The following is a 23,791-nucleotide window of genomic DNA, read 5'->3' as shown; positions in this document are numbered from 1 at the left end:
CAATTTCATTTTAATTTAGCTAGAGAAATAAAGGTAATGCTTTTATCAGACCTGCACAATTTCAGGGGTTTTGGGCTCAGTGTATTATAAGTCTTTCGATTTTAGTCAGTTGATTTTCAAAAATTGCTATAAACTCTATAATCACAAGAAATCAGAAATAAGTTATCCTGTGAGCATGTCACTGAAAAAGACTAACTTAAATTAACATCATGCTGAGGAAACAGGAATTACCTTGGCTTTCACTATTCTTATACTTAGTTATCTCACTTAAAATACAATCCTCAGGTAGGTGGAGCATAGGCCTTTTGACTTTATGAATTATCCTACATATTATAATTTCACTCAATATAAAATACTAATGCACTTTTTCTTTTCTTTCCTTTCCTATTTGAAACACAAACCAGTCACTTTTCAAAGAGGAGATGGAGGACTTATGAGCAATGGAAGGTATATTTCCATATTTACTTCTATATTTACAGATCATACTTCTTTGGATTTCTCATATGTTTAGCTCATTTAATTTTCTTCCTTTTTTAGGAGCTAGAGACAGAGAGAGATGATCAGATGTAAAAGTAGCAATTCTAGCAGGAATTAAAAGGATTAAACTGGCTTTTAATGATCTGTTGTACACTTAAGGAAATCAAGCCCAGATGTTTGATAACTCCCAGATGCCCAAGAAGAAATTAGTAGAAAATATCAGAAGGAATGTATTCATTTGTTTTCAGGATAGTTATTGCATTAATTAGGCATTAGTAAATGAAGTTGCTGTTGTTTAAGAGACCTTATTGGCTTCCATTAAATTGCAGTGAATGAACAATTACACACAATCGTTCACAAAATAAATGATTCACAGAAGATGAATAAGTTGTAAATTGATAGGACTAGATTCTACAACTGTGGTCACTCAATTGAAATTGATAAAAGTTGATAACAGACCCATATATCCTCATATATTTTCTCAGTGCCAATATGGAGACTGTAATTAGGATCTGGTAATAACTTCCCATCTCCCATTGAATCAATATTTTAGCAAAAAAGGGATTAAGTCTAATGAGAGTACATAAATGAGAAGCAAGCTGTGTGATCATCTTATTGCCGTTTCTATAGAAACCGATACTTCTCTCTGAAATTATACAGACGGGAATATTGGGGGTGCAAGAAAAAAATATACTGTCATAAATGTTATGTACAAACATCTGATGAAATACCTGCTAATGCGAAATTCTGATTCCCAAGGTTATTTTTTGCTTTTAAAAATTTTAATATGTATACTTTCAATTTATTTGCTTCATATTTTCTCTCCATCTTTATTTATCTTGCCAAAGTTTAGGAACAAGATTAAACCTAATGTATATCTCATCCATTTGTTTCAGTCAATACATATTCTGCCTTCAGTAGTTTATAAAAATTGAAAATAAACATATGGAAGTCTGCTGTCATAGGTAGAACAGATACTTTGAATTTTCCATTAATCCCATTCAAACTTGCTTGCTTTTAAATTCATGCAAGAGCACTCTAGCATCTTCTAGATAACAGACATACATTTGGTATGCAGGAAGTGAAAAAATAATCACCAGAGGGCTGGAAATGGTTGATATAGAACAGTCACTTTGAATGATTATTCCCTTGAGGTAGCAATTTATCATTTCTTCCTGGCTTAGGTTCTTTCAGTGGTGGTACAGCCTATTACTTCTTTTCAGCCCAGACAATGGAATTCATTGGGATTACAGCAAACTGTGTGAGGGTATGCTACCAGTTTCTACAGGCAGTGTGTCAGGTTTATACAGAATCCAAGTTTACTCTGAATATTTTTAAATGCACAGACTTCACTATTTTGATATAAAATTACTTTACAAATTTCATAGAATTGTTACAACTGTAAATGGAATGCTCCTTTCCATTTGTTCCACAAACTTTCCAATAAAATTGTTTCTATTACAATTACATAGATTTCTCACATTAATACTTTATTATTGGATTTCTTTAGTCGGCCAGGCTTGTTAAATGCAAGTGATCCAAGTTATCCTTGGCTTGCGGATTCTTGGCCTGCTACCAGCCTTCCTGTTAACAACAGTACCAATGGACCAAGTGACCTTGGGAATTTTGGTCGTGGAGGTACATTTTCAAATTTCTTTACATGCATGATACATTGTTTGGCAGGATACATTGTTTCTTTATACAACATGTTTATTTAAAAAATGATGATGGAAATATAAACAATGAAAATAAAAAGTACCGGTAATGATATATTGTTACACTATATATTTATACAAAAGCTTTCTATATTATCAAGAGGTTTACGAAATAAAATATTTATTACATTTAGTCAATTTTTATAATTGCTGTCCTGACATAAACTCTAGATGACATACAATTAAAACAGCATAATATTGTAAAAATAAAGTATAACAAGATACAAATCCATTACACAATTCATCAGTTACAAGCAAACTATCTGGATGTATTTGAAAAATATGAAAAGTTTGTGGTGTGTGGAGGGGGGGAATGGGAGAAATAAAATGGCTCATCAAGGCTTTTACAAAAGGCAGGCCTTTCAGATCATTGGGGGGCTGGTTGTGATAGAGAAGGTAAGTCTCCTGTGTTCCACCAAATGATATTGCTGAAATGACAAAATCTGAAAAATACCTACTTTGTCAGATCTGATTAGATCGGCAAAGATAATCAGAGACAAGTGATTCCCCCTGTGCAATGAAGACCTTTAAAGCTGATAGCCAGCCTCTTGAATTCCATCTAAAACAAACCCACTGCCACCCAGGGCAGCTTGCATAGTAATGAATTGTCACCAAAGATAGCCCCGTGTAAAGCACATTGCAATAATCTCAGCCACAGGGAATCACGTGGTATACACATTTAAAAAATAAAGAAGAGATGACCATGAGTAAGGTGGTCCAAATTTAAGGCAGGAGCTATGAATCTAGTATAACTCAAAAATAACACAACAGCTCTGTTTGAAGTGGTAATCCCATTCAGAACCAAACATAGAACATTTGACACCCAAAATTCCCGAAAATCCACAGCCACTCAATTTAGCCATCTGAAATCTGTAGTTCTAACCATATAAATCAAAACTCTTGCAATAATCACATTTATTGACTAAATATATAGCAACAGATACCAGATAACGTGGGTTCCAAGCCTATGAGTTCCAGTTAGATTATGACCTTACATATCATAAACAAATGCATAAACAGAAATAATTAGTTCATTGAAAGTCAGTGCAATCACTTTCAAATAGGTATAAAACTAACAATGCAGTATCCCAACCAGCAACCTGGCTTTAGCATTCTACTGTAAGCAATTCAGTGCAAGAATCTGAATTAAAGTACAGTATAAGTAATAGAGTCCACTATTAAAATGCTCCTATTCTTAAATTTTTCTTTCTAACATTTCTGCCTTTTTAAATCTTAAATCAATTAAGTCCCTCCCACTAGTCTGGAACAAGTGGGAGTAGCTCTTTATATTCTTCTGGGTAACATCTGTTCTGGTCCTTGAAAAGTGCAAACATATCCTTCCTCATTCTTCTGAGTTAAACATTCCCAGTTCATTCAGTCACTCTTTATAGTTCCTTGATCATTCTTTTCTTTGAACCTATACAATTCATCTATTTGTCTGTGAGTGTTTCTCAGAAATGGAAAGTGCTCAAGGTTTTCTCTAGAAAAATAAAGAATTAGCTTTTAAACTGCATTGAGTCTGCAGAGTCTGTGATATAAAAATGCTATAAATGAATATGATCATTTTAATTTGGACAATTGATTTCTGATTCATTATTTCTATATTTGTCTTTTGGCTGCCCTATGAAAATAATTCATGTTTTTCACAAATGTTGTCAAAGTACACACAGGTCACACAGGTATATCAGGGTATTTCATTTCTTTTCCAAAGCATATAATTTTCACAAATTGATCTTAACTACGCTATTCACTTTTCCATGTGAGAATTTGGTTTATGCCTTTTATTGAAATAAAATGAAAAATAAAAAGACTTCATACTGCATTAGGCTAATCATTAATATTTTGGTAATTATTTTGGATAAATAATATTTACCCATTTAATTTTATAGTAATGAAGGTCATTCCCTTGTATTTCACTTAGTGGGTTAAAATAATTTTGATGAAAAATCAAATCATTTCATCATCTAATATTAAATTTAAAGTAATTCTATGTTTTAGCATATTTCAAGTCTCAATTAGATGAAGTTCTTGAAAATGAAAAAAAATCCAAAATAATTTATTATCCAGGTGATTTTAAAAATAAATACATTAAAGTAGCATTGACCAAGACTCTTTAAGAATAACTGAAGGTATCTCTGTGTTCATTCAGTAGTTTGTGCAGTGCTCGCATGATGGAATTGGCAGGGAGGAAAATACAAGGAGATTGTTCTTTCTGGGATTTTTATCATATCCCTTGAGCACGACAGTGTCATTGGCACTGACATAAAATGAACAATTGGAAACAGTGTTTGGGACCGAAATATTCCAAGCTTCATTTTCACAGTTGAAGATATGGAGGAAATATGGCTTTTAAGCAGTGAGATGTGAAGGACAAGTGCAAAGTTTGTCAAAGATGCTGATAGAAAGGCATAGGCAATACATCATTTTCCCTTCACTGGCTCATGGAAACTGTCTCAGCCAAAAAGCAAATGTGCAGCATGATATATTTATTTTTCATATTAAAACCTTGATAGCTTAGTATTTTTTTTCTTTATAATACTATTTTTTCCTTCCATTTCTCTGTTTGCACCCCAGATGTGCTACCTCCAATGCCAGGGGATAAAACTGCCACAATGCTTTCTGATGGAGCCATTTATAGCAGCATTGACTTCAGTACCAAAACTAGTTACAATAGTTCCAGCCAAATAACACAAGCTACTCCATATGCCACAACGCAAATACTGCATTCCAACAGCATCCATGAATTGGCGGTTGATTTACCAGATCCTCAGTGGAAAAGTTCAATTCAGCAGAAAAGTGACTTAATGGGATTTGGTTACTCTCTTCCAGATCAGGGAAAAGGCAACAATGGTGATTCTTGTTCTTAATTTTCTTTTATGAATATGTTCTCTGCATGGAAATAAAATTATGGGTTACCCACTACTGTTCTCACTTCCTTTAATGTATCTTGCATGTATTCTAAAACTTTACAAATTCAACTAATTGGATTATGCTATTTCAGTTTCTTTCATCTTTTTCCAGTTTCATAGATATGCACTGCATCCTGCTACCCATATGATACATTAGGTTAAATATTTAATACATTTTACTTATAAGCTGATAAAGAGTTAACTGCATGTTGTGCATGTTCTATAAACTAATCACAAGAAGGTACTATGACCTTTGCCCTTCAACCCTTAGCTTTGCTTTACATCCCTGACTACCGTTTGGCTGAGGGATTGTCTAATAGAATGCCACACAACCAGTCACAAGATTTCAGCACCACCAGCTCTCACAACAGTTCAGAAAGGAGTGACAGCCTCTCAGGTTGGTTTCAATACAATTTACATAAGAAGGAAGTTTTTATTTTTAATTCAATTTTATAAACCTGAAAGACTCAAGATACATGATCAATTACTGGGTATAACTTTTGTGTAAATATACCTGAACGATTCATATATAATCATATATGAATTGTTATTTTGCTTTTTTTTGAAAAATATACTTTATTTGCTCAATTTAAGAAGCTAATTTAGAGAACATATAAATTATGTATGAATTGATTTCCTATATTTTTGAGCATGAATGAAAATTTTATTTCATAAAATTCTCACCTTTCTGGAGCAGTACTACCTTTCTATAAAGTAATCACTTTATAGCTTTGGTTTTCTCTAAGGTTATTTATGAGGGTTTTTTATTGTATATACTATTATTGGACACATATTCTCATGTAGAATCACAATATCTCTGAGGTCCAGCATATCAATAAATTCAGTAGTAGAATTATATTGGAATTGAAAGATAAGCATTTAAAATATTTAGAATTAAATCCAAACATAAAGCAAAGGTTGCATGCTGGTTATTGTAGTGTAATTATATATGCCATCAAGATGGGTCACAGTACATAAACGACAGTATAAAATCCCACTGCAGTATAACAAATTATATTATGCATGCCATATTTAAAAAAAAAAACAAAATTTAAAAATTTGTGAAGTTATTTTTAGCATTTCTATTGTCTTGTCACTTTCCATTTTTATTATTCTTTACTTACGTATATGTGTATTTTCTGTAAGCCCTATATTATCTTATTCAGAATTCTTCTGTGTTATTGCCTAATTCTATTTGATGTTTCATTCTTCTTTGGCATATAGCACATTATGACCAAATATAGTATGATCATTAGCTATTATTAAGTCTGGACTTCCATAAAATGTGATGTAGTCTCGTCATGGATATGTGTATACATTCTCCTCTATGTTTTTGCATTCCTCATTGTTCATTTCTCCATGTATAATCTTTTTTTATATGTATATAATTGGGAGGGAGGCTATTGGATTGAATATATTTAAAATATTACACTTATGATTTTTGCATTTTTAGCTGAATGCTGGAAACCTATTCCAGCAATAAACTGCTTACAGACTTTTTTAGAGTTTAACACCTACACTTGGCTTTGTGTCTGGAAATAAGCCAAATGAATCATATTTGGGGTTGTGTTCTTAATAACTGAGAAATCACCCTGAGAAAGAGTATTATAAATACTCTGTTTTGAAGCACTTCGTTCTGGTGTTTTATGTTTCCTAACACAGACAAAATAAATCTATAAATATAGTTTTGACACAAGAACATTTTAATTTTTATTCAACGTATGGTTCATTGTGATTAAGTTATATGGAGTTTGTTAAATGAAAAGAAGTAGATTCGCTTCCACGGTGCGTAAAAAGTGCCTCAGCCTGTGGCAGCCGCAGTGCTTCCCAATTACTATTTGCCGGCGTATAAGACGACCCGGCATATAAGACGACCCCCAATTGGAGGCATGTTTTTCAGGGCAAAAAGTCGCCTTATACGCCGGCAAATACGGTAATGCTTGACAATTATACGGATTCTTTTCACGCCACACCACTCTATTATTATTTCTAACTTATGTCAGCTATAACATCTTGCTGCTGATATTAGTAAAATAAAAATAGAAAAAAGTTCTTTTCATGCTTTCACTCTTTTTTTACATGTGCCATCTGGAATCAAAACTCTTTCTGGAAATAGAAATATGTAAATAATTAACTTAGCTTCTTCATATTTTTGTAATGCTTCTTGACTTCAGGTGGGAAAGGAGGAAAGAAAAAGAAAAACAAAAATACTCCCAAGACTCAGAAAAATAATGGGTCTACCTGGGCCAGTGTTCCTCTTCCACCTCCTCCAATACATCCACTTCCAGGAACAGAGTTAGAACACTATGGGGTGGATCCACAAGAACAAGGGTAATGTATTTTCCTATGAACAATTTTGAATCCATTATCTGACAGCTAAGGCTGGGTTAGGGTTAGGGTCAGGATCAGCCATTTATTATGAAGTTTGAAGAGAGATTGTAAATGTAAGACTGTTCATATACATTTATTACAATAGTGTTTTAATCCATCTGGCTCAGTAATCCTTTCTCCATACCCTTCCATTACAAATGCACATTTTCATCTCTCTACTGAAAGTTTAAGAGAAGATTCAATTTCAAACAATCTTCTATAGATAAGGATATTCCTTTTACATCCTTAATTGCTACTGGCAATGTCATTTCACTTCCAGTATGCTTTCTCTATTCTCCAGACTCTATTTCTCAAAGAAATATAGTGCTTAATAATTCACCTCATGTAACCATTCAAAGTTACAACAATGCTGAATAAATAATAGATATGAGCAGTCCTCAACATTTTGACTATGCCAGCAACTTACAATCACATAATTGCAATATGGGCACTTGCAACCAGATTCCACCTGATCAATTGCACTGCCTTACAATCATGTGATCGTCATTTGCTATCTTCCCTGCCAGCTTTCCAAGAAAATCAATAAAGCTAGCAGGGAAAGTTACAAGCCACTAGGGTAAGTTTCCCCCATCTATGCACCCTTCCCCAGTCCCAGTCTGCATTCAAACGATGCCAAGCACATACATCTTCTTCAAGCCTCAACACATCTTCCTTGTACTATCACATATCCTCCATGAGCCTAGCTGCAATTCCCTCATATCCCCATATATACTTACACACCTTCATATACTTTTCTAGGCTTTGCCACATTTCCCTCACACTCTTGTGTACCTCCATTCATCCTTGTGTATCCTCCCTGTATCTTCCTCAAATCCTTGTACATCATCATGCACCCTCCCCAACTGTCATGCAACCCTGCACCACCCTCACCACACCACCTTGGCACCTTACACACACTCATACGCCCTCCTTAATATTTAACATTAATTGTTTGTCCAGTTATAAATAATAGTAGCAAAACACACATCTGCATTTGTCCCATAGTTTGCACAATTATTTGTTTGCTTGACATTGCTGCTCATGTCAGCCAAAGAAAGGATATTTTAAAGACACTAGCAAGTGGTTTTTATTGTTGATTAGAACACTATCAGAAATATCAAAAGTCAGAATAATATTTTTGAAAAGGGAGGAAAGATAAAATCTTAGAGTTACTGAAATAAACAAGTGACATGTTTATTCTAATTCTGCAACTGTATGCTAATACTTCGCTTACTAAATACCCTTTAGCTTATTTTTTTTTAATTAGGTTTATATCTTACCTTTTTCCTGCCGGAATTCAATGCAGTAAACATTTATTTCCCCTGTGTGACACTTCCAACCTCATAACAGTAGTCTGAACATTTAGAATTTCATGGTTGAGCAGAGTTTTAAATCAGAGTGCCCTTAACAACAAAGATGGATATCTACTATCTCTATTACATAATTGTTAAAACTTTAAGACTCAACTGTGAACCAAAATAATTTATTTTGTAGGTACAACAGTGATGTTTGGTGTCCACCTTTACCTGTCCAGACATATTTGCATCAGGGAATGGAGGATGAACTTGAAGAAGATGACAGAGTTCCTACACCCCCTGTCCGAGGAGTGGCTTCTTCCCCTGCAATCTCTTTTGGACAACAGTCCACTGCAACTTTAACTCCCTCTCCTAGAGAAGAAATGCAACCTATGCTTCAGGCCCATCTTGATGAGTTGACCAGGGCATATCAGTTTGATGTAGCAAAGCAAGCATGGTAAATGTGACCATCATCAAAATTCACTTGCATAAGGTTTAAAAACTGATAAGTCCTAGCTTCAGCAGATAGACATAACTGTATAATAAATAAAGAATTTGTTAGATCAATTATCTAATGGATAGATGCAGATTATTTCCTCTTGACATAATCATGACATAAATGACTTTATCACTCAAACTACCAACTAATGAATATAAGTTTCTTGACTTATATGACCACTTCTTTTTTTAAAAAAAATAAGATTATCTGTTTTATTTAAGGTGAGTTTTAAAATGGATCCCATTGCCTTCTCTATTTCAAAAGCCATAAAATAGATATATAAAATATCCTTCTTATATAAGGACTAGTGAGTTGTGGGGGAAAGGTTATAGATAAGTAAGTAGGATTAACTGAGTACTTCTTTAATTTTGCTTTTATGCTTGAATTTCTAGAGAATAGGAATAAGAATAAGAATAGAATAGAATAGAATAGAATAGAATAGAATAGAATAGAATAGAATAGAATAGAATAGAGTTGGAAGGGACCTTGAAGGTCTTCTAGTCTAACCCCCTGCTCAGGCAGGAAACCCTATACCCTATACCAGTTCATAAATTCCATTGTGAAGCTATATTATATCATGTACAAACTATAACTAACTGTAGGAACTATTATGGAAAATTTGTGGACCCCTTGAAAATCTGTATGGGTAAGTATTATGCTAGATTGAAAGTTTTATAATATATGCATCCGGGATTTTTTTTCCAGTTAATTATAGAAGCTGTAGCTGGTTGCATCAAGTTCAAAGTTGACTTGAACAGTCATGAGAAGCTGAGTGTATGATCCTGGTATATAAAGCTGTAATAGGATACAAGACTGAAAAAATTTTTTTATAGTGTAACAGTTTCCCCAAGTTTTTAAAACATTCTATAATGTCAGACTGAAGTTTTTGCAGGATTTTACTTTTCAGCTTATAGGTAGTAGTAACTATATTTGAAAGTGCTAACACAATACATAGTTTGTGTTATTATTTTTTAATTTGGTTTGTCAATTGCATAATAATAATAATAATAATAATAATAATAATAATAATAATAATAATAATATAATAGGTATAAGTAAAAACATAGTTATGAATACATGGATACATATAAGAAAAATAAAAGAAACAATAGGACAGGGACGGTAGGCACATTGGTGCACTTATGCATGCCCCCTACAGACCTCTTAGGAAAGGGGTGAGATCAATAGTAGAAAGTCTAAGTTTAAAATTTTGGGGGCTTGGGAAAGAAACCAAAGAGTCAGGTAGAGTATTCCAGACATTGATCACTCTGTTGCTGAAGTCATATTTCCTGCAATCAAGTTTGGTGTGATTAACCTTGAGTTTGTACAGGTGAAACTCGAAAAATTAGAATATCGTGCAAAAGTTCATTTATTTCAGTAATGCAACTTAAAAGTGAAACTAATATATGAGATAGACTCATTACATGCAAAACAAGATAGGTCAAGCAATGATTTGTCATAATTCAGATTATTACAGTTTACAGCTCATGAAAACCCCAAATCCACAATCTCAGAAAATTAGAATGTTACATGCAATCAATAAAATAAGGATTGTACACAGAACAATATCGGACCTCTGAAAAGTATAAGCATGCATATGTACTCAGTACTTGGTTTGGGCCCCTTTTGCAGCAATTACTGCCTCAATGGGGTGTGGCATGGAAGCTATCAGCCTATGGCACTGCTGAGGTGTTATGGAAGACTAGGATGCTTCAATAGCGGCCTTCAGCTCTTCTGCATTGTTCGGTCTCATGTCTCTCATCTTTCTCTTGGCAATGCCCCATAGATTCTCTATGGGGTTCGGGTCAGGCGAGTTTGCTGGCCAGTCAAGCACAGTAATCCCACGGTCATTGAACCAGGTTTTGGTGCTGTTGGCAGTGTGGGAAAATGAAGTCAGCATTCCCATAAAGCTCGTCTGAGGAAGGAAGCATGAAGTGCTCCAAAATCTCCTGGTAGACAGCTGCATTGACCTTGGACTTAATGAAGCACAGTGGACCAACACCAGCAGATGGCATGGCTCCCCAAATCAACACAGACTGTGGAAACTTCACACTGGACTTCAAGCATCTTGCAGTGTGTGCCTCTCCATTCTTCCTCCAGACTCTTGGTGCTTGGTTTCCAAATGAGATGCAAAAGTTGCTCTCATCAGAAAAGAGGACTTTGGACCACTGAGCAACAAACCAGGTCTGTTTTTCTTTAGCCCAGGTAAGACGCTTCTGATGTTGTTTGTTGTTCAGGAGTGGCTTGACAAGAGGAATACGACATTTGAAACCCATGTCCAGGATCCGTCTGTGTATGGTGGCTCTTGATGCACTGACTCCAGCCTCAGTCCACTCCTTGTGAAAGTCCCCAACACTTTTGAATGGCCTTTTCCTGACAATCTTCTCCAGGCTGCGGTCGTCCCTGCTGCTTGTGCACCTTTTTCTTCCATACTTTTCCTTCCCACATAACTTTCTATTAATGTGCTTTGATACAGCACTTTGGGAACATCCAACTTCATGTGCAATTACCTTTTGAGGCTTTCCCTCCTTATGGTGGGTGTCAATGATGGTTTTCTGCACAACTGTCAGGTCAGCAGTCTTTCCCATGATGTGATTCCTACTGAACCAGACTGAGAAACCATTTAAAGGCTCAGGAACCTTTTGCAGGTGTTATGGCTTAATTAGCTGATTAGAGTGGGACACTTTGAGCCTAGAATATTGAACCTTTTCACAATATTATAATTTTCTGAGATTGTGGATTTGGGGTTTTCATGAGCTGTAAACCATAATCATCTCAATTATGACAAATCATGGCTTGAACTATCTTGCTTTTCATGTAATGAGTCTATCTCATATATTAGTTTCACTTTTAAGTTGCATTACTGAAATAAATGAACTTTTGCACAATATTCTAATTTTTTGAGTTTCACCTGTATCTATTGTTTGCTCTTGTATTGTTATGGTTGAAGCTGAAGTATTCATTGACAGGTAGGACATTGCAATGTATGATTTTATATACTATACTTAGATCGGACCGAAGGCGGCGTAGTTCTAGGTTTTCTAGATCTAGAATTTCAAGTCCTGTGGCATAAGGTATTCTGCAACGAGTAGAGGAGAGGAGAACTCTTCCTGTGAAATATTTCTGGAGTTTCTCAACTGTGTTAATATCAGATACATAATGTGGGTTCCAGACTGAAGAGCTGTATTCGAGTATTGGTCTAGCAAATGTTTTGTATGCTCTAGTTAGTAGTGTAATATTACCGGAGAAAAAACTACGTAAGATTAGGTTAACAACTCTTAACATCTTTTTGGTTATGTAGTTACAGTGGGCTCTAGCACTTAGATCATTAGAGATGGGTACTCCAAGATCCTTGACAGAGTTTGGATCATCAACAAGGTCTTGACTATTCAGCCTGTATTTTATTTTCTGATATATTTTTTTGCCAATATGTAGGACAGAGCATTTATTTGTTGAGATTTGAAGTTGCCATTTGTTTGACTATTCTGATACATAGTCAAGGTATTTTTGAAGGGTAGTAGTATTGTCTGTTGTGTTGAATAGCTTTACATCATCAGTGAAGAGAACGCAGTTGCTGTTAATATGATCACAGAGGTCATTTATGTAGAGTATGAAGAGAGTTGGTACTAGAACACTGCCTTGGGAGACACCACTGTTGACAGGTACAGAATTTGATAGGACGCTCCCAATTTTGACCATTTGTTGTCTGTTTATTAGTTTCAGCCAACAAACTGATCATGAATGGTTAGGTTTCCAAAGTACAGAATCCAGGAATTTGACCTTTATTTATTACAAAGAAGTTGTGACCTTAAGCATCCTTTCATAAATAGTTTTCTCATCTAGTGATTATGATTTTCAAGTGAATAAAGCTTAAATCTTTTCATCTGGTAATTGTAGAACTGTAAGTTAGGTTAAAAAAAAACAATTGCCATACAGATACTTTTGTTTAAATTCTTAATTTCAACCTACAGTTTTATCAGTTCCTAAATAAAATATCTGTACAAAATTCATTAGTACAATAATTATTATTATATTAACATAAATGGTCATTTTACCTTTTCTGGCGATTCTCCTTTTCTGTGTAATAGCTCAAGTTTTACTCACTCATTATATCTTTACAAGACTTAATAGAGAATTGCTGGAAGGGCTACAGTACCCTATTGAAGTGAAACCCAGTGATGGGACATTCTCTCATGCAGTATTCATAAAAAAAATGCTAGGCCCAAGATAGAATGGATGAGTGGATTAGAATGGGAGAATTTAAAAAATTGAATGTCCTTTCAATTAATGTTTTCATGTGGCATAATTGTCTCTGTCCTTCAAAATAACTGACTTCTTGTAAAGTACAAGGCTTTTTCATGGAGAAATAATATGAGTATGTTAATCTTTGCACTTTTTTGTGTAGGCACTCTGAATCAATGAGAATTGAGACTATAGAAGGAAATGTTTCTTAAAATACATTGCATTTTTTAAATATAGAGGGAATCATTACTATGTGGAGCTTTATACTGTTTCATTTGCTACCAATTTACCTTTTTCTGTGCTCTCCTTATATTACAAGCATCAGATTCAAGCACTTAGGCTTTTTTTAAAAAAAAATCTGTCCAGTTCATATTCCCAAAGACTATAGTTCTGTGAGGGCTAGGGGTATTTTTAAATGCTTTTAAAAAAACAAAGTGTGAATATATAGCTTATCCTGCAGAAACAAGCTGACTCCCTTGTTCCTTATCATCTGAAAGCCTATGGAATTTGGAAGAATTGGTGCATCCATAGAGACTATATGAAAAGCACGGGTTAAGGGGTCAATCAATTAGTTTCTATACTGCATCTGTGACCTTGGAGAAACAGTGATAAATGCTAAAATCCTTTCATTTCTTGGCAGACACTTTCTTAAAATAGAGATTCTCTGGGTCTCATGTAATTATGGTCCTGCAAAAAGGACTGTCAGAAAAACAAGCTTGGACAATTGCAATGATTCTTTCTTTCCCTTTCTTAATTACATGTGTTCATGTTTCATAAAGTTGATGAAGAAATATTTAGTAGCAATTTAAGAATCCGTTTAAGTTTAGGAATTACCAGCTTTTAAAAAATCTTGCTTAAACACAGATCAGAAGGCATAGTAAACATGAGAGTGGTCACTGAAATTAAAGATATGTAGAGCTCACTGTAATGGATTGAGAGAACTTTCTAGCATTTCCTAAGAATTTTTTTTAACTGGAATACTCTTATCCAGCCTTTCTGTAGGGTTTTAGAAGTTGAAGTACTGAATCTTTTCCAATATTATCAAGTTGACATGTTATGGAATTAAAATGTTCTAATGTGCACTGGTATGTTTTTATCACAGTACAGTAACCTTTACATGCAACTGTTTGAAACCTTATATTGTGTGTTGGCAAGTTGCCTCCAAACCCAGCTGCCCTGCTGTCAGCCCATCATTTGTCTCAAACACTAATCTTACAATATATACAGATTTCTCTCACATGCTTTAAAAGGGAGGGAGTAATTAAACCTCATTAACCATCTGCAATTAATTTCCTGAAATTGATTCTTCAAGTAGTTATCTTAAATTCATGTAATCCATTTTCATCCCTTCTCAGAAGAATTTCCTGTTATTTCCCAAGTGAACAGAAACAAATACCTCCATAGGAATACATGGGGAGGAGGTGCAGAAAGGATTGAAGGGAGCAAGACTCCTGATACTTATTATGAGATGAGATATTGTTATGTTATGTTGTTACCTTATGTTAGGTTAGGTTACATTGTGGCTGGATAGCGTAGTTGTTAGAGTGTCACTTTTGACGAAGAGACCAAGGTTCAAATCATGGCTGGTACCTATCTTACCAATAGAGTCCTTGGGCAACAACATGATAATGTTTCATCTCAAATATGAGAGTGACACAAACAAGGAGTATTGTGCCAGTACAGACATTGCCTCAATTAACAAGGTTTGCATAAGGTATTGGGGAACTGCAGCACTCTGATGATAAGTACACTACTGGAACAAACCATGCATAGACAAGACTAAATAATCTGGAATTGCTACTACAACAGTACAATAAATTTAATGAGAGGGGGATATATGAAATGTATGAGTGAATTATGGATGGACAGGAGACCTGCATCCCCATTAACTGAGAAACAATGCTTCAGAACAATGAAGAAAAAGCTCATCTCAATATTAGAGATAGATCAACTATACATTATTTTGAACTCAACAATACTTGGAGAAAAACTGGGGGTGCAGCTAACAACTAAACATAGAATGTCACTGCAACCTGCTCCTTTATAGAGCATAGAAGCTAGCATGAAGCAAAAGATCATGCATAAAGTAGTTGCAGTGAACCTTCAAAAACCCATTTATCAATGGTCAATTGGGAAGTACCATCAGATAGTATACTAGAAGATGTTAATAGAGCCTGTAGGAGATGACAAGGCTGAGCCCAAGAGAGAGGTCAAGTACTTCGTCATTCTTGAGATCCTTTGCACCCACAAGAGATCTAAATGCAGCCCATTTTGAACTGATTCTTAGCTACATCCAATTTGCTTTGACTGCTGCTAGTTTATTATTTTGACTGCTACTAGATTATTGTAGAGAGTGCTAGCATGCAATAAACTTGTATTCATTTGAACTGCCTTGCTTCATGATTGCTTGCACCTAACAAAGTCCACATGAAAATTCCTACAACCACCATAACATAAACAAATGTACTGGTATATGCTACAGTTGCTATAATTCTGGTTTTGTGCTAGGTTACTCAGTCAAGAAAACTAGCTGTACATAACCTCTCTGGAAAATGAGGTTAGAGACTAAGATTAAGGTAAAGAATAAAGGAAAATATTTGTAACTCAGGGTTGAAATAAGGGGTCCTTGGTGGTCTCTTAGCTTGGTTTTCTGCAACCAGCGTTTCTTGCAGATGTTTCATTACCCAAACTAGGTAACATCATCAGTGTAAGGAATGGAGTTTGCTCTCAGTGGCTTATTCTATCAGTGTTGGTAGGGGTAGTCTTAAGAAGTTGTTTGGTTGAGCTTTTTACTATTAGCTTGTTTGGCAGCTCCTTGATTGAGGTATTGTTTACTTCTTGATTGTTAGTCTGATGTTAATCTTGGAGTTAATGATGCTCATAAGGGTGCTGATTGCTGGTAGAAATGTATTTTGGTCTTTTTGTTCCCCTTTGTGCTTGTAGATTGGATCTTTTCTATGTAGATATTGTTTATGTCTGTGTGCCTATTAATTTGTCAGAGTAACAAGTCTCTAGAAATTCCCTAGTGCTTTTGGACTTGGCTTGGTCTAGGATCGTCACAGTTTCGTAGTTGAAACTGGTTAAATCTGTCCATATGTTGTGAAAATAAAGAGTTTTCATCATGTTTTCTGACTGCTAGTTGGTGTTCATGGATGTGTTCTGCCAATCTTCTGCTTTTTTGTCCTACATAGTGGCAGTTGCAGTTATTACACTCTATGTAATAGATGACTCCTGTTTTTTTCCTTTGGGGCTGCTGGGTCTTTTGGCTTACTTAGAATGTTTTGAAGGGCTTTAGTTGGCTTGTATGCTATGCTGATTCTATGTGGTTGTAGTACACTGTTGGTAGTTTCTGATATTTGTTCTGACTCAGACTTCAGCAAACTTAATAAAACACAATGTCATGCCCTTGATAGAGTTGGACTCTGAGGAAGAGGACGAGCAGCCAACAGGGACTGGAGGTGTGGCTCTGGAGGTTGTGGAGGAGGCTGGGGAAGGGCAGAGGCCGGCTGGGCAGTCAAAGGAAGAACCAGGCCCATCCCCTCTTCATCCTAGGACACGCAGGGAGGAACGGAGAAAGAAACAACTTGGCTTACGAGAGAGGAAGCGGCCATGATCCCCCTTATTAGTTGCAGCTGGGGAGAATAGTATATAAGAGAGACAGTTACAACACAGCATTGCCAGAAGCAAAGCGTGTTTTATTTTGGGCTGAAGTTATCTTGGTTGGCGTCCTTCCAACAGACTATGCCTTGTTATCTCCTTGAATTTGATAATTACTTATCCTGGTCCATTGTGGAAATTTTGTCATTGTAGTTTATTTGGTTTTTTATTTCACCTCTATCTGCTCATTAAGTTCGGACTGTATTGCTTTCTTTTGAAGACTATTTTTGAGTAAGTTTTATCTCCAACTCAGAATTATTGAACAGTGGGGCCAAGTTGGAGGCATTAAAGGACATTTATTTATGTTTTGGATTTTGTTACATTTGTGTTACACTCCTGTCATCACACACAAGCTGAATTTAAAAGTAAAACCTTTTTTAATGTGATGCTGGGAATTACTCACATTCCCAGGCAAAACTCATTATACACAGTTTTTCCAGATAAGAGCATGCTTTTCAGTGTTGTCGAATGCTGCCAAGAAACAGACATCCAGTTAAGGCTAACATAAACCTACCCAAAAACCTAGAAAAAACGGATCGGAGCTTCACAAAGGACTCAGAAATTACTGAACTGCTTCGCTTCCTGCAAAGCTCTTCGTCATTGAGGACTGACTTTTATCCCTTATGAGAGGGACAATCAGCTCCCAGCCTTACTCTTCTGCTTCAGCTGCTCTCGCCTTCTGCTTCAGCTGCTCTTGCCTTCTAGCAGCTCTGCGCACATGCGCACTGGGAACAGGCTCCCCGTGGTCCTCTGCTTCACTTCTGCCAGGACCCGAAGGCAGCACCGCACTCTTAGATGGTCCTGGCCCCATACTGCATCAGATGCAGGACCCTCATCCAAGTCCTCCCCAGACTCCCTGACTGGTTCCCTTTCATCCTCACTGTCTGATACCTCTGCCATCCTCACCGGCTGCCAGCAAACCACAACAATATGTTCTTGATGTGTGACAGTGTTATCCTTTTTATATCTTATGTTGGTTGTGCTATATTGGGTTTAGCGGTCAGGCATTTTTGCAGCAACCCTGAACAGCAGAAAAAGGAAACGGAGTATCTATACAAATCTTCCAACAAAATGGATATCCACACTTTATCAAAAAAGCTTGATATTTCCAAGGAAGGGTGTGTGGCCTTTTTTTGGTCTAATGGCACAACTACATCTTTAACTGGAAAACCTTGGTGCTTGTTTTTGTTTCATCTTTAATCCAAACAATACTGCTGATTATTAACTGAGTTAGGGTCAAGATTTTGTCCTGAAATATGAACTCTTAAAGAACTTGGAACTATCAGACCTGTGTTAGAAATCTGAAAAAATATTTTAAAAATATCCATTTCATCAGTGGATATGCTTTGATGTCCAGCAATTATTCATAAACAGGGCTGTTCTCTTACAGTGTATGTAAGTGTGCATCTCTTACAGTGTGTGAAAATATGCATCTTCAAGTCAATGTTGTCTCCTGGTGACTCCCAGGAAAAACTTCCTGCAGTTTTCTTGGCAAGATTTCAGAAGTGCCATTGCCTTCTCCCAAAAGCAGGGGTGTCAAACTCAAGGCCCATGGGCCAAATCAGGCCTGTGTGGGGTACTTAAATCTGGCTCAGGGGGCCTGCCTGGAACTATTAAGGAACCATTCTGTGGGGCCTCCAGTGGCTGAGATGGGCTGCATGTAGCCCCCCACACTTCATTTTCTCCTTCCATTGCCTCCTGCAACAATCTACTGGCCAAAAATGGGCTGAAAAATGAGTACAAAACAGGCCATAAATGGACCAAAAATGGACTAAAAAATGGGCCCATAACAGGCCAAAAATGAGCCCATAACAGGCCAAAAAAAACCTAAAAATTGCCCCAAAATGGTCCATGTGGCCTGTTTTTGGCCGGCAGGGTGCTGCATGAGGCCATAGAGGGTGAAAATGAGGCACAGGGGCCACGCACGGACCCCTCCATGCCCCATTTTGGCTGGCAGGGTGCTGCAGGAGACATCTGTCCTGCCCCACCCACCACCCACTGCCGGTCCACAGAGGAGAACTACAACGCTGATCCAGCCCTCAAAGAAATCCATTTTGACACACCTTCCCTGAAGCTAATAGTGTCCAGCCCATCATCACCCAGTTGGCTTTGTGTCAACAAACCAAGATTAGAATTATAGGTACCTGTGGAACATATATCTCGTCCACTCCTTCATTGTACCAAATTTCTTTTTTGCACTGCCTTTTCCTAGATACTTCCTCACAAGTTTGTATTGCAACCATTATAAGTCATTTGACATACTGGGAGACCAATCAGTCGATCAGAATAGAGCTGGAAGGGACTTTGGAGGTCTTCTCATTTAACCACCTGCCCAAGCAGGAGACCCTATATCATTTCAGATAGGTTGACTAGCACACACAAGGTTTTCATAAGTCAATAACTAGATGAAGAAAAAATACCTTTAAAATAATGTTCAAGAATTGGTGAATTTTGCTACTCTTATTGGGGACTAGCCAATATTTGGTTGATCTTTGTCTCAGAAGACTAAATCAGGCTCTCCAGTTCTGACTCAAAATGTATTAGAATTGACTTTTTACTGTGGTCTTGAAACCATTGATTGCCCTTCTTATTTTCTGTAGGACAATAACCCATGCAAGTTTCAATTATTAATGATTTTAATGTTTTATCTTAATGTTGCTTCTGCTTTTAATTCTATTGCATATTAATACACCTTTGGAAGTACAACTTGAGTGTTTATGTAAACTGAAAAAGTGAATAGAAATTCAGTAAAAATAAATATCACACCAATTATATATCAATAATTTTACTGAGGTAAAATTAATATTAAATATATTAAAAGGTTATGTTACATTATTAATTATTTTTAAATGATTGCATCATTTTCAGAAGTAGTCATAAAACACAGCTTTATCTTGATATCTTCATAAACATAATTAAGAATGCTATTATGTAAACATTTTGTCTCAGCTATCTTTTGAGCTCTAATAGTAATGGGAAAAATCCTTATATATGTATCTTAATTTTTATACTCCCACAAGTGCATCAAACATATATTCAAGAGCTTTATTGTTTACTTTCTTTAAAGTGATTTATCAAGACCATTAATGGTTTGAATAAAACCATTATTTTTATTCTCTTGGATATACTATATTCAAATTAGCATACATTGTATTACAATGATGATAATTGGCTATAAAATTAGGAAATAGACATGCAAGAAAAAAATAAGTTTTAGAGTGCCTACAAATCCTTCAAAAGTGTCATTTTCTCCTTGAATATAGACTCATTCTGCATTACCATTAAAACATATTTCCAACTGATAGCAGGCAATGTTAAGGAAGATGCATAAATTACACGAATGGCCATAAATGGCAATTTAAAGGATTTAAGTTCGGCTAGATAATGGTCTCAGCTTTTTAAACGAATTGGTAAGTACAATGCTTAATATATATCTTTTCTCTTTGTTCTAGGCACAATCAAATCAATATTCAGCCACCCCAGACCCCAGCTCCCCCATTAGGATATGTTTCTGGAACATTAATATCAGATTTTGAAGCAGACATTCCAGAGGATGAAGATGAGGATGATATTGAAGAAGAGGCAATAGAAATCACAAGGCCATTACGAGATCTAGAGCATACTTTAGGTTGCAGCATGGACAATCTTGACAGCTCTGTGACAGGTAGGAAAAGAACACTGATAAGCCCTATTTGTGAATGCAGAAAAAATGTTATAAATAACAAACTGTGAGTTACAAAATCAAAAACAAGCAAAAAAATAAACCAAGGAAACTCAATCTGAATTGATAGTAAAATTATTATGGTAGAAATGGACAACATTCAATTTATATATGAATTTCATAACCTTAGAAGGGTTCATACCAAGAGTAGCAATTTTTGCCTTTGGAAGCCCAAGCATGCATAATTCACATATATGATTAAAGTTACTTTTGATGTGTTTAGTTATTTAATGTTTGCAACCACTCTGCTTTCCAAACTATTTAAGTACAAAGATTTCAAAACTAAATCCACTCTAAATCAAATCCAAGGCCTTTATCTGAAAGAGTGATTTCTTGGTGTACCTATATGCTAAGTGTTTTGCCTCAATTTTCTTAGAACTTCTGGCGTAATTTTTAAACAAAAATTATCCATATTTCTCCATATACCCCAAGTTAGCAATAGATCATATACCAAAACATCATCTTTTTTAATGACTGCTTGCTAACTCTATCATTATCTAGTGTATGTAATTGATCTTCATATTTATAATGTTGTAAGTTTTAGGTTTTAGAACAAAGAACATTAATATGTGTTAACCAGAGGTGGTATTCAGCAGGCTCTGACCAGTTCTGGAGAACCGGTAGCGGAAATTTTGAATAGTTCGGAGAACCAGCAAATACTACCTCTGACTGGAGAGGTACTCTAAAACTTATTTACAGTATCCTTCCCCTGCCACACCCACAGAACTGATGGTAAAAAAAAAAATTGAAGCCCACCACTGCTGCTAACCCTAACCCTAAATCGTAGGGCAACAATATTGTTGGTGCCTACTTAGCCCGACATGTGGAACAAAATTTCTAAATTAAAATATCCATATGAATGGTACATGCATATTAAAGTACTTATTTCCAGAATTTTTTTTACGAAAACCAAGTGAATCAAATATGTATGGGTCTGTCAGTTATAGATGAAAACATGAATTTCATAAATATGAGATTTTTCATTTGTAATGAAAAATAAATTGAAACCATTTAACCTCTTTTTTTTTTGGAATTTTAGTTTTTTCCATCTGTATCATCCTTTATTTTTTCTTATTGCTGAAAATCACAAAACGTTCTCAGATTTATTCAAGCTGTTAGCATGCATTTAGAAAATTAAGTAGTTGTTCAAATTTGCAGAGCAATAAAATACTAGGATAAAATGGCATCTTCCTGTGTTTCCATTACAGTTTTAAGTACTAAAATTAATTTATGATCAGTCATCAATTCATTTACATGCTATTTAATGCTAAATCCACCCTTGCAGATGAATCTGTATTCTTATATCCATTAGCTTGAGTATAATTCAGTTTTATAATATGATCTCTTAATTACTACTTCACTTTAATGAGATTTAAAAAATTATCATTTAGGTTCTTTGTTTTGGAGCACACTCAGGAGCAATGAGCATCTTATTTCTACCAATTACATAGAACTTTATAGAAAATAAATGTAAAAAAATAACAATTAAAATATTTATTTATCTAAACATTTCCATATTATGATTCTAATAACTTAATGGAAGTAATTATGATATCACAGTTACTTGGCAGGGATTCAAAAATGATAGAGCTGTCAGTAACACAAATATTGCATTACCGAGTTCACTGGATAATTGTTTATTTATTTAAATGATTTATATGGCTACAAATGACAACTTTGGGTAGCTAACCTAGGATTAAAAACATAGAAGAAGCCAACAAAGAGAAAAACAGGAAAGTACCACATAGCTCAGGTCAAGTCATGATGGCCATTAAACAAACAAACAGGTTTTCAAAGCCTTATAAAAAGTGATGCAAGATCAGAGTCATCCATACCTTGGAATGTAAGCTGTTCTAAACAATAGTATACAGAACTGGGAAGATGATTTTGACACATATATTCAAGAAACATTACCGAGCCAAATGAAGATGAAAGTATTTTAAAGTACCGTAAGTCCATAACAACAAAATAACATTCAGAAGTGGCTCAGGGAGATGCAGTGAATTATAAGGAGGAAGGAGGTATGGCACATGCATATTATTATGCTATATGAAATTTCAATGAAAGTAGTATTAGCCTCCCTGTGGAATTGATTTCCTAGTGTGGCCCATCAAGTCAGATTTTGTCTATGGTAAGGACTGCAACAGAGAAAAATTTTGTGATTGATGGCAGAAAGTGATAAATCTGCTTATTGATTGTTTGGTTGGTTGGTTTTATAGGGCTGCCCAATTGAAACAATGGGCAGAGTACAACCAAGTCAAACAATGAACATAAAAAAGCAAAAAGAAATCACACATTAAAAAAACATATAAAATATCAACCAAACTTAAAATTTAAAGAACCAAAAGGGGATCCCATTCAATTGGACTTGTATGGAGAGCTGAGGAGGATGGAAGAGATGTTAACAGTTTTTGTAAAGAGAAACCAAGTTGGTCTCTATCATATGTCAGGAGTGAATATTTCAGATCACAGGAACAGGCACTAAATATATGATTCCCGAGTCCCATGAGATTCACATTTTAAAAGGGGAACATGGACCATATTTAATATAGCAAGTTCTCATTTACTGACTTACTGTTCAGCAACCATTTGAAGTTATGAGGATGCTAAAAAAAAATATTGACCAATGACTGATCATCATTACAGTTGGGATGCTTTGTCCTGTGCATGATCTGTTGTTTTGCCCAACAGCCTTGCAGTGCAGAGTGATTGGAAAGGAAGGTATTATACAGGAGGAAGCAGGAACACAATGAGGAATACACCAGGCTGCTTGCATGGCATGTTCATGGCTGCTGGCAAAATGCATTGCTTTCAGTGTTTATTCCTCATTGTGTGCCTGCCTATAAAGTATCAATATTACTACAGAGATATAATGCATAATGAATAATAATTGTTTTTCCTATTTT

The 23,791-nt window shown here is 35.5% G+C and overlaps 1 protein-coding gene across 12 annotated transcripts in view; it reads left to right on the top strand.

The window, feature by feature from the left end:
* ROBO2 (roundabout guidance receptor 2) overlaps nt 1–23,791 on the top strand; it is a 766,078-nt gene that overhangs the window by 726,309 nt on the left and 15,978 nt on the right. For 8 of the 12 annotated variants that reach the window (XM_087966640.1, XM_026664101.2, XM_087966639.1 and 5 more), the window contains 7 exons: nt 405–447; nt 1,988–2,115; nt 4,767–5,042; nt 5,373–5,498; nt 7,276–7,432; nt 8,966–9,223; nt 20,617–20,828. In XM_087966640.1, the coding sequence (XP_087822766.1) occupies nt 405–447; nt 1,988–2,115; nt 4,767–5,042; nt 5,373–5,498; nt 7,276–7,432; nt 8,966–9,223; nt 20,617–20,828 (1,200 nt within the window). The remainder of the gene's footprint in view (nt 1–404; nt 448–1,987; nt 2,116–4,766; nt 5,043–5,372; nt 5,499–7,275; nt 7,433–8,965; nt 9,224–20,616; nt 20,829–23,791) is intronic. The other 4 variants (XM_087966645.1, XM_087966647.1, XM_087966646.1 and 1 more) reach the window with 1 other exon arrangement.

Source organism: Notechis scutatus, chromosome 5 (assembly GCF_049901735.1).
Source record: "Notechis scutatus isolate UNSWTSFEM ecotype Mainland chromosome 5, rNotScu1.2, whole genome shotgun sequence".
NCBI lineage: Eukaryota > Metazoa > Chordata > Lepidosauria > Squamata > Elapidae > Notechis > Notechis scutatus.
The sequence above is the reverse complement of the archived record's forward strand: the minus strand, read 5'-3'. Positions and strand labels throughout refer to the sequence as shown.